Here is an 11,468-nt window from a genome sequence, read left to right on the forward strand (position 1 = left end):
TTTTCTGTGTTCATCCATTCAGTCATTCACAAACTGCTGTGGTATCAGACCAAGACAGTGAGACACTCAACAGCATTGAGCATATATTCAGGATAATGTTAATTAACTTAAGTTTTCTATTATACAGGTCTTTATTTTACATAGTGGTAAATGCTAGCATAAAGAAAGGTGGCTGCAAAAAACCCACTTGTGTTGTTTTCACAAGTATTTCAAAAGTAACCAGGCTACAGATTTCTGCTTCAATGGCCATGGGCTTTTGCAAATGTGTTAAATTTTATAAGCCCCTTTGAAAATACATCACAGGGAGCCTAAATGTAAGATACTTGGAAATTTGAAGCCCAAGTTTAGTTCTAGTTTACATGCTGATAACACACATCATTGGTATGAGCAAGAGTAAACAAGTGCTCTGAAAAAAACACAACCCAACAAAAAACTATAGTGGTTAAAACTGTCAGCTTGGAATAGAAAGTCCCTGCAACTTGAATCTTAATAATGCAAATCATGAATCTCAGATTTTGAAAACTATATGTAAAACCTTCAGATTTTCAGAACAATTGTTTCCAAGATCATCTTTTCAGTGACAGGTAGTTGAAAACTTAATAATATGATTATGCATCTTCTTTCCTAACTAATATTTATTTTGCATTATTCCTTAATAGAAAGCATCACAGTTAATGAGCAAATGATATCAAACCTTTCAGCAAATACAATCCAGGGAGTATTTTCAAGTATTTCTGGTTATTTTAAGAAGTCACAGTGCCTCTTAATTGCTTTTGTTTGAAGAGACACAGGTGTTGACAAGCAGTAATTCTAAGAGTAAAGACTTGTGAGCTTTTTAACTTAAAAAAATTGTATTTCATTTTTTTCTTAATGTCAGTACAGAAATAGGAACAGTGTTTAGAAATAAGTTTTTGATTTTTTTTTTTTTTCACAGAAAGAGAGGGCAGCAAAGTAACTCCACTGGAACACATGGTGGTTTGAATAACTTTGTGCTGACATTCTTATTAGTATCCAAGTTCATTTTTATAGAGTCCACAGCACTTGTTGCAAGAGAAGCTTGAAAATACTAACAGTTAAGCTGCCCGAATTTTTCTGCAGGTTTTAATAGTAGTAATGTTTATTCAGAGGTCTGTAATTAAAATATATAGAACTTCATCTGTGTTCTCAATTATTTGACTTGGTTTTTACATGTACTGTTAGTCAAAAGTTACTTGTAGATGCTATCTCATGTATTTGACTTGTAAACAGTCCAAATCTGTAATGGTTAAGAATTAAGAACATGCAGTTCTCATAAAAATAGTAACTTCTCCAAGAGTACACAATTTATTAATATTTTTAATCAGAGTAATTTTCTAGCTTAGACAACTATTTTCTTACCTAATGATTGACATATATATGAATTTTTTTCCTGCAGTAACAAGAAGCTGTTAGTATGGCTGGGGTATGGAGAAAACAGAAGTCCAAGAATTACAGATATAAATGGAGGCAGATAGGGTAAGTTTATTGACAGGTTTTTAAGTTTCACATGTTAGGTTTAGAAATATAGAGCTCTCTTCACAGCATAATGAATAGAATCAACTTTTTTGTTAATACTTTTATGTGGTCATTTATAATTTTATGTGTCTCTCAGGCTTGTATTTCAGTCATTTGGTCTTCATGGCCTTGTAGCAAAGCTGCTGGCAATACAGTGGTATTCTCAAAGTTGGCTACAGGCCTGCTCAGCTGTGGAAGACTTGAAGACTTACGTGGAATGTTGTTTATGTTGAAAATTTAAAACATATCCATTCAATATCTATTTATGCTTTTTTACCATCACGCTGCCATCAGTAAAGTACTAGTGGCTTTGGGACACAACTTTTGCTACAACATGATGAGAATATCCAGGTTTTTGAAAGAAAAAAGCTGCTTTTGTTCAGTTTGAGTTGCCTGGTACAGATGAGAACTTACTGAATTGTAGGGAGAAGACAGCTTTTCATCTGACTTACAACAGATAAATTCACTAGGATCCTAGGGGGTTATTAGGTTCTTACTATGGCTGAATCTATCCATGGGAGTTTAACTGTGCCCTGCAAAAGAGGCTTGTTTGCCAGCAGCAGTGCCAGTGAAGCTTAATGCATATTGCCTTTTCTTCTAAGAAAACAGTATTAAGTTCTGGTAAATTCTGGTGGAGAACAGGAATACAGTATAAATAAAAAGATACACAGTAACTTTAGATTATTTAATATGACTCTTCAAAATTAACCCGTAGCTGCTAGAACTTGAGACTTACTTTGCATAGTGAGACATCCTCAGGTTAACTGCTAAAATGACACAACAATAAACAGAGATGCAAAAGCCCAGATTTGTACTAAGACTGTGGACAGATGCAAGAACATGAGTCACACTTCCAAGCAGCTTAACTTCTTTGGGACACATGCAGTATTAAAACCGCATAAAAAATGATGCATAGCTAACTTCTGGCAAATATGACAGCATGTCAAGTGAGAAAAATGTCTTTTGAGAGAAAACATTTATTTACATAAGCAACTAATTTGTGCAGTTTCACATTTCAACTTGGAAGTGGAGGATTTCTCCCTACTAAAATGATTTGCATCATATGAAAAGACAAATAGATGTTTAAATAAGATCACAGACAGACGGCAGGCCTGAATTCAGAAAGACAAGTGGACTGCAGCAATATGAGCTGATAATACAGTACAGAGTAAGATTACAGAAGGGACCTTCTTTTTAAGAAAGACTTTGAAAGAGAGAGGTAAGCACTCAGCCATTCTTTATACACAGTTTTCCTTACAATCAGAGTGAGGCACGCTGCATTTTGTGATGCTAAGAGGAAGTTAATGAATTATAGCCACTTCATGGCATTTCAAGTATACTTGGTCTAATTGTATTTTAACGATACAAAAGCAGCAAATACAAATCACATTTTCCTTCTCTGAAACACTAGAGAGGTATCATTGGTATTTATTTAGAATTCCCAGTCTGTATCATCTTGATTTGTAGCAATACGTCCAAGTTCAGTCCCAACTGCTGTTGAGGGTAGCGCCAAGAACTCTGATCTGTTATTTTGAATAGGAGGTGGTAATAGGGACAGTAGTGAATTCTGTGTTTGTTCCTTTATCTAGAAAGAAAAAAAGTTAAAATAAAGCTGCACATAAAAGTCTCCATAACTTTGCAACTGACTTCATTAAAAGCATGTGAAATCAGAGCCATGTTCTTGCATGTTACAATACTGAAAGTAACAGGATGAGAGGTTTTGCTTTCCCCACTCTATTAGTCTTTCAAGACTAATTAAATCAGCTGTGCAGTTCTGCTTTAAATTAAGAATATTAACCATTTTTAAAATTAGTTAGGCTAAGTTAAATCAACTTCATCAATGGGGAAATGGATTAATCTTATGCTTCCTGTACTCTATCAATACCATTTTGTTAAAAAAGTCTGAAGCAGGTATGCTCTTACAGGATGCTCTTTGGCTCCAGGTAACTTCACTATTTTGTAATCCAGCTCTTTTTGTGGCTTATTTAGGTTACAGCTGTGTCATTTAACAAAATATGGTAAACTCACCTGTTTGAAGAACGTATGCGAAAGCAAACTGCTTGCTGACGGCCTGAATCATAAAATGAACAATATAATTACATTTTGGAAAGTAAAATACTGCATTTGGATAATAGGCCAGACTGACAAATAAATTTAAGCCCTGTGGTTTTCCCTCCACAGGACAAATATGAAGAATGAGAAAAGCAGCACACAATTCCTACATTCTATGCCTCAATTTATAGTGAAAGCACTAATGAAGAAATCTATTTTTAAAGGCTTTAACAAGGAATTTAATGCCTCATTCAAAAGAGACATAGAACTGAAAACATGTATTTCAGATTTCTGGTTTGTTTTTTTTTGTTGGACAAAATACATGTTTGAAAGTTAACTTTACTTGTTACAAAGCACATTCATATTGCAAGAAATTCAGGGGTCAAATGACTTTAAAAGTTTGATTCCTTTATCAGACAAGATAATTCTTAAATTACAAATGTAAGTGTATTGTTTTGCATAGTACATCTGGTCTGAAATTCTGACTTCAACAGCATTCAACTGATTACTGTATCCTAAACTGTGGGCTATACTTGATCTTAGATTGAAGTGACAAAGAAATTAGTTTTCACCAGAATGTTACCTTTTCTCAGGGTCCTGTTGCAAGCAAAGTTCTACCAAGTTGTGGAAAGCAGGTGAAAATGTTTTGGAAAAGGGCATTTGTAGCCTTTCACTGGTCATTGTGCGTGTCATGCTCTCACCAATTCCGGAATCAACACCTGATCGGGAATTCTTCATCCGGGACTCCCCCCGGGGAAAGGTACTTAAATCCCAAGGATAGTAGGTGGGACCTTTCAGCTTTTGTAGCAGCATCTAGTGGAAAGGAATAGCAGTATGAGAGTTCAACAGCTATTCAGACCTATTCAGGGTAAGCTGTGAAACTGCAGGGATAGAAGGATTATTTGTTCTAGAAAGAAGCATGCATATTTGAAGCAACAAAAAGCAGCCACTATTTCAGCAGTAATAGCAGTGGTTTCTCTGAGTAAAACAAACAAAAAAAAAGCTCAGCATGTTTTTAACTAGAGATAAAGTTTAGCATTGTACCTGAGTACGAGGCATATCTTGAAATGGAACGTGTCCATTGGCTAATTCACATGCTGTAATTCCCACACTGTAAATGTCAGACTTCATGTTATAGCCAGACAAATCCTGTGAGAGAAAGAAAACACAACTGATCACTGATGCCATTGAGCGATGCCAACAAGAGTACAAGTGCCTCCTTCAACACGAGACTCTAATATCCCATAACCTACACAGTATTGAAGCAATTAAATTGTGAAAACTCAGGCTTTTTTCAGAAATCTGATGGCTTTACTGAACACAAGTTTCAGGATCTGCAATAGTTTCCAGGAGGTTTGGGTAAAAAGACTTAGTACAGCATCACCTTACCAACAACTTTAGAACTGGTTCCCTCTAGAACAATTAAAAATTCAGTACATACATGTACCTTTAAAAGTTGCAGTTCAACATCTTTCATTGTACTTCTACAAGCAGACTTAAGTCGGAAATTGAGTACTGTCACTAACTTTGAATAGGAAAAATTATGTGTAATTTATACTAACCTGTCTCAGCAGTTCAGGACTCAGCCAAGGAAGCACCGATGTACTAAACTGGGGGAAATCATATACCACCTTTGACTTCTGTCCATTGTTAACTAAACTGTAAAGGTTGTTTAGGCCAGAGAGAGAAACCAGCCCATCCTCTGAAATCAGAATGTGGCTAGCTTTAATATTCCTGTAACATAAAGTGGTAAATTTTAGTTACAAGAATTACTCAAAGCACTATTAGAACAGAAAGGCTTTCATATTTCATTGACTTATAGTGAGAGGCTAGCGTGGAGTTCATCTCTCTATTGAGAGAGATGATTAGGAAAAAAGTGCCAGAAATTGGAGAAAGGGCCTTGTTCCCTGCAAGGGGTGTAAACTAAGGAAGCCCTTTCTATAACTCTGGTGTTCTTCTGCTTCAAAGAGACAAAGCCAGGCAGGTGGATAATCCCTGTAACAACTGGTTTGAAGAAATGTATAAATACATTTCCTGCTGAGATTTTACAAACTTGGTTCTGCTGTATTGAAAAAATTGTTACTTGTGTACCATCTGACATAAGAAGGTATATAGGAAAAGGAGGGAGACAATACTTAAGGTAAGATGCTATCATTTGGTTCTTACCTACTGACATTCTCCTACCTGTGAATATATCCATTCTGGTGCATGTAATTTAATCCTCTGATTGCACCAAACAGAATGTTCCCTATCAAAGCTTCACTCATTCCTTCAGGAAAGTAAGTCTTCAGCAGGTGTCTAGCTGAACCTGGAAGTGAAAAAAACCTAGCTAGGCCTAACAAGTCTTGTTAAATTCTTGTCTATGCTTCCTTCATGGTATACACTCATCAAGAGCAGCAGTCTCATCGTTATATTGACTCTGGTGCATCAAGGACAGTTATTACATGGATGTAACTGATGCCCCATGTTATGCTTCTGTTAACTGGAAGTCTATGCCCAACCTGTATTCAATGTAGATATACATCTCCCAGTTACCATTCCTAGCACCATGGTGGGTGCTAGGACTAAGTGGAATTTAATGCAGTTCAAATACCAGTTTTCACTGGGGAGGAAGTCTTCTCTAAACAGATGATTCAGGAGAGTTTGTTTTTACTACGAGACAGGAGATGATTGAAGAGAAACCTCTCATGGACCATGTGGTCCAACTTGTATCAGCCCTTTTTCCTATTCCAAAATTGCAGTTAACAGTTCTTACCATAGGCCATGAATGGGGAGATGACCCAAAGCCAGCTTCCAGCTGTAAACACTGTCCAAAATGTCATTATGTTGGGATGCTGGAAAAAGTGTGATAAAACCACCTCATTCTATGGAATTAAATGAAAGTGGATGTGTTAATCACAAGACAGCAGTCCTACTAAGAGCATTAACTACATCAGTAATCAGTAAATAGAACTGTTTCCTTGCATTTATACAAGACTGCAGGTGATGTGCATAGCCTGCAACAGAAATGTAAATAGCTTGCCCACAATTGCACTTGTCTGAAGTAAATCTAGTTTGTTCATAGTCCAAACTTCTGGTGTTAAATAAGAGTACAAAACATGCTTCAAATAAGTTGTACAATTACAGAAGTATTTCTAAAGCAGTTGTCAGCTGCTGTCTTCGGAAAGCAACTCTCAAATTTACATATGTGTCATGTTTATTATATTCTACTTCTTTGGAGGGAAAAACTTGACTGAAATGACCCATTGCAAACAAAAGCTACCTCTGGTCAGTAATCCCATATGTATTCCTCACTATCTTCATCAGGCTTTGTGCAGAAATGCTGTTCCTTTACCTGTAAGGCTTTCAAATGCTCTTCAGAGCAGTTTTCTAGGTCTGTGATCCTTACAGCAACTTGCATGTCTGTAGGTGTATGCCGTGCAAGGTAAACTGAAGTTAAGTTGTTGAACCTCCTTCCTGAAACCAGAAATTGCTACCTTAACATTGGAAAGCATAATAATCCACCACATGGTTTCCTTCATACATAGAGATCATTTTCCAGTTTTAAAGTTGCAATTGATAGCAGCGTGTCCTTTTCTTTCAGAATGTCAAGAACTTAAGTAGTTGCAGCAAAAGATATGCAGCAAATTAGTTGAAGCATGGGTGTGCTATTTTAAGAACAAGTAAAAGTATTTAAACATACGTCAGTATCAATTATACATCTAAATGAACAACACTTAGTATGCATATTCACATGAACATATGCATGCATAGTAGGATCTGAGGCAGCCATCCTTAGAACAATCAGCTGGGGTAGCCAAGTTACAAGACATGATGTTACTTAAGGCTGTATTTACTGTCACATACCACAGATTTTGAAAATTGACATGTACATGCACAAACGTCAAGAGACAACTTCAGGTAATTGTTGATTTGTCTTAGATCTTGAAATAAGAGATTACTAAAATATGAGCAATGCTCTGCACTTTTCTCAGCTAAGGAGACACAAGAATAGTCCTTCATTTTACAAACCTAATATTTATTGCAGTTAGCAATAAACTATTGATAGCAGGAAGAAGAAATATTTTGAGTTCCATTTATGTTACCTATTTCCAGCTGGAGTTCATAATGAGAGACATTAGAAGAGCAAAATACCATTTCATTTTTTCCTGTAGACGGGGGAATCCAGGCTAGATCAGAATCAGCCTAACAGAGAGAAGAAACAGTTCTCAAAACAACTATGTAATTTTTAATCATTTATATTTTTTAAATTAATGCAAAAATATTATTAATGCTAAAGTCCAGTACTCAAATAAGAACATTCAAGCTGGTACTTTCACCATTACTAAGACTTAGTTTTATGAGTTACAGGTTTTGTGTGTGTTTGTTTTCAAACTGGCACAAGAGTGACACTTAGATACCTATAGTCTTCTTCCAAAGTGGAAGCCCCAAAGTATTCTATTTTTGTTGTCAACATTTTAAAAAGTACTCCCTAATGAGGTTATTTTTAATATGTATCAGCTTTGTATTTGGGTATTATTTGGGAGTTAAACTTTCTGTTTTCTTCTTACCAGGCATTCATGGATGCTGCTCTGAGATAGCTCTTCTGGTCTGATTGATTCAACTGGTGTACGCAGAATACAGGAGCAGTCCTTGAGAACAGAAACAAGTGAATGTTGGTGGAATTGCTGCAATTTATTAAATATGGCAGTGCAAAAATGTAAAAAAGTAGGCCTTATAAGCAGCAGCTCAGAAAATCTTCTGCTACAAGTCAATCAATCAAGGGGTTAAGAAACAGCATAAAGCACATACATGGCAGACCTAGAGAGCAGAGACACTAAAGTCTCCTTTACCAAAAGCTAACACAACAAAGTTCAAACATCTCAGCACTGTGGAAATCCCCTGAAGCAAGACATTTCACCAGGGCTTTTCATATTAAGGTATAGCTGGGTAACAAGGGCCAAAATTTTTAAAGACAAACTTACCAAACAAGACATGGAACCACTTTAGATCAGGGGAAAAGTCACGCACACCCATTTATCCTAGAAAAAAATAAAGTAGCAAAGTAAGATGATACATAAACCTGTGATAAACTTAAATCTCCTTAATCACAACTGTAAGGCATTCCTGTCAGCTAACACACACAAAACCCCAGAACTCCAGCTCACGGAAAGTCTGCTTCTATTTAAGTAGCATATCAGTTTCAAACTCCACACTGAGGACTACATGTCCACTCAAGTGTTCCTTTTTAATTTATGGGTTTAGAAATTTTACTGCCACTTCTGAACAAACAATTTAATTGCAAGTTAACTGCACGAGTGCAAAAAGTAAAAAAGAACGGACTCATGAATCCTTGGCAGTTTGTAGGAAAAGAAATAATTGTCTGTTGTTTTAAAGGAGCACAGCTGTGCTAGTCACATCTTGGCTTGGCTGTGTGCAGCTGAACTAGCTCACAAAAAAAAGCAAGGCAGAAGGAATTGCACTTTACATTTCACAAGTGAGAGAGGAAGTACTACTGTAAGTAAGGGATTTCAATTAAAAAAAAAAAAAGAAAAGCAACTCCAATAATTTTCACTTTACTTAGGCTACAGAATCAGCAAACTCCCTCACAGATCAGAGTAGCCTCTCTGAAAGTCCTCTAGCAGACTTACTTTATGTCTGATGCTTTGAAAGCTTAGGCAGTGAGAGAGATGTCTATTTAGTGTATCAAAGCTTCTGTAAATATAGAATGGGACTAACTGTTCTACTTCAGCTAAAAACACATCTTCAACAGTAGAATCACTGAGGTTGGAAAAGACCTCAAAGATCACAGAGTCCAACCTAACACTGCCAGACCCACCATTAAACCATGTCCATAAGCATCACATCTACATGTTTTTTGAACACTACCAGGGACAGTGACTCCACCACTTCTCTGGGCAGCCTGTTCCAATGCTTGACAACCCTTTCAGGGAAGAAGATTTCCCTAAGATCCAATCTAAACCTCCCTTGGTGCAACTTGAGGCCAGTTACTGTCATCCTATCACTTGTTACGTGGGAGAAGAGGCCAACTCCCACCTCACTGTAACCTCCTTTCAGGTAATTGTAGAGTAAGAAGGTCCCCCCTGAGCCTCCTCTTCTCCAGGCTAAACTCCTTCAACCAATCCTTGTAATACTTGTGCTCCAGACCTTTAACCAGCTCTGTTGCCCTTCTCTGAACACCCTCCAGTGCCTCAATGTCTTTCTTCTTGAGAGGGGCTCAAAACTGAACACAGTACTTGAGATGCAAACTGGCCTCACCAGCGAGTACAGAGGGACAATTACTTCCCTCATCCTACTCGCCACACTATTGCTGATACAAACCAGGATGCCACTGGCCTTGACCACCTGGGCACACTGCTGGCTCATGTTCAGCCAGCTGTCAAACAGCAACCCCAGGTCCTTTTCTGATAGGCAGCTTTCCAGCCACCATGAGGAATCCTACTTGGTGGCTGATAAAAAGTCAGCTAAGGGAGACAGTTCCATGTTAATATGTAATTTTTGTATGAAAGTTAACTTATAAAAGCTGAAGTACTATACCAGAAACTGATAATTTTGTTTATTAAGGAGCTAAGCTTATATATCCTGCATTTAAATTATGTATGCTAGTTAATCGAGAGAACACTCTTGAAAAGCTAACAAGCCCCCACCACCCCATTAACTGCCAAATATCCAAGCCATTCCTAATCTGTTACATTTTTACCCTGAAGATATACTTGGAGTAAAGAAATACTGTAATTCCTTATTATAGATACCAAATGGAAACAAAAGTCGATCCCGAGCAGGTAGTAGGCACCTTCAGAGGATCAGCGCTTGACTTAAACAACTTCTCTCAGGAAGTCTGTAGCACAGTAAAAAAAAAAAAATGCAAGTACTTCAAGATACCGCCCAGCACTGTAATGGCTACAGCATCCTTCTCCTACTTGGAAAGAAGTTGCCTCATTCTCCTACACAAGACAATTTATTCTGCTGCTTGCAATATAAAACCACAAAAGCTAAGCTGAAGAATAAAATCTTAATAACTATGATATACCAAAGTCAAATTATTGTAGACTTAGTTCAAAGGTGTATAGCCAGCCAACAGAAACATTCGTGATGCACATTTATTCAAATAACATTACAATTTTAAGATTTTTATTTTTTTTTCCTTATGTAGTTTGACATTGTTTCCATTTTTCAATACGGATTTGGTTCATGTCCCCACACAAACCTTTTCGCTGTCCCCACATTTTTCCTTCTGCAAGGCAGGCTTTTTTTTTTTTTTTGTACTGTAGATAGTGACAAGTGTTGTTGTACAGGTAAAATGATGCATTCATCGCATCTTGGCCGAAGCTTCAGCTAGCGAACAGTGCAGGGCAGTAAAAAGACACAGAAACCTGTGCCTGTGAGCTGGGGGAGTGTGGAGGCTCCGGAGCCGAAGCCCTGGTACCGGGAACGCGCATTACTGGGTTCTGCTGACGCTGAGCTGCAGCTCCTACTTCAGCGTTCGCAGTGACTGAGGCAGCTCTCGGTCGTGTATCTCGAGTGCAATGATCCGTCCGTGACAAAGCACCGGAACGTGCGGAAGGACGCCCCGCAGTTCCTCACTCGCTCCGTTAAGTTCGTACCTCGCCTTCCTCGCTGGGCCCCCGCCTCCCTCCGGCCTCCCGCAGCGGCCGGGACAGGGCTCCGCTCCCCGCAGCCGCCTCCCGAGCTCGGTGTGCGCAGCTCCCTCTCCCCGGCCCGCCCGGCTTCCCCCGCAGCGGGGCAGAGGGCGCGGCCGGCGCGGAGCCCCGGCGCAGCGGGGAAGCCTTTCAGGGCGGCAGCGCCCACTCCTGCCCGCCGCCGCCGGAGTCAGGGCCGGGGGCCGGCGCCACCGCCGCGCCGCCCGCCAGAACCCCGCCCCG

General features: G+C 38.6%; 1 protein-coding gene across 3 annotated transcripts; it reads right to left on the reverse strand.

Annotated features, from left to right (window-relative positions):
• Positions 1-1,476: 1,476 nt before the first annotated feature.
• Positions 1,477-11,462, reverse strand: STRADB (STE20 related adaptor beta). 3 transcript variants are annotated; one of them, XM_042041438.1, is made up of 12 exons: positions 11,190-11,462; positions 8,550-8,606; positions 8,136-8,216; positions 7,671-7,770; positions 6,920-7,041; positions 6,341-6,419; positions 5,770-5,893; positions 5,148-5,319; positions 4,630-4,734; positions 4,169-4,398; positions 3,562-3,604; positions 1,477-3,118 (listed from the first exon to the last, which is right to left on the reverse strand). In XM_042041438.1, the coding sequence occupies exons 2-12, from the start codon at positions 8,559-8,561 to the stop codon at positions 2,966-2,968; spliced, it is 1,221 nt and encodes a 406-aa protein (XP_041897372.1). In that variant the 5' UTR covers positions 8,562-8,606; positions 11,190-11,462; the 3' UTR covers positions 1,477-2,965. The 3 variants fall into 3 exon arrangements, with proteins under 3 accessions (XP_041897372.1, XP_041897370.1, XP_041897371.1); XM_042041436.1 differs by having other exon boundaries at positions 6,341-6,449; positions 11,190-11,440; XM_042041437.1 differs by lacking the exon at positions 11,190-11,462 and adding an exon at positions 10,338-10,361 and having other exon boundaries at positions 6,341-6,449.
• Between the last annotated feature and the right edge of the window lie 6 nt (positions 11,463-11,468).

The sequence above is a fragment of the Corvus kubaryi genome, unplaced genomic scaffold (genome assembly GCF_017639235.1).
Source record: "Corvus kubaryi isolate FWS band 111438036 unplaced genomic scaffold, C.kubaryi_AGA036_p1.0 37396, whole genome shotgun sequence".
Taxonomy (NCBI): Eukaryota; Metazoa; Chordata; class Aves; order Passeriformes; family Corvidae; genus Corvus; species Corvus kubaryi.

Bases quoted from the DNA above. Each gene is read 5' to 3' on its own strand.
- STRADB (XM_042041436.1), bottom strand. The intron at 7,771-8,135 runs GTAAGAAGAAAA...TCTCTCTGTTAG, and splicing joins GCAGCATCCATGAATGCCTG to GCTGATTCTGATCTAGCCTG. The intron at 4,735-5,147 runs GTTAGTATAAAT...TTTCTCTCACAG, and splicing joins GTCCTGAACTGCTGAGACAG to GATTTGTCTGGCTATAACAT.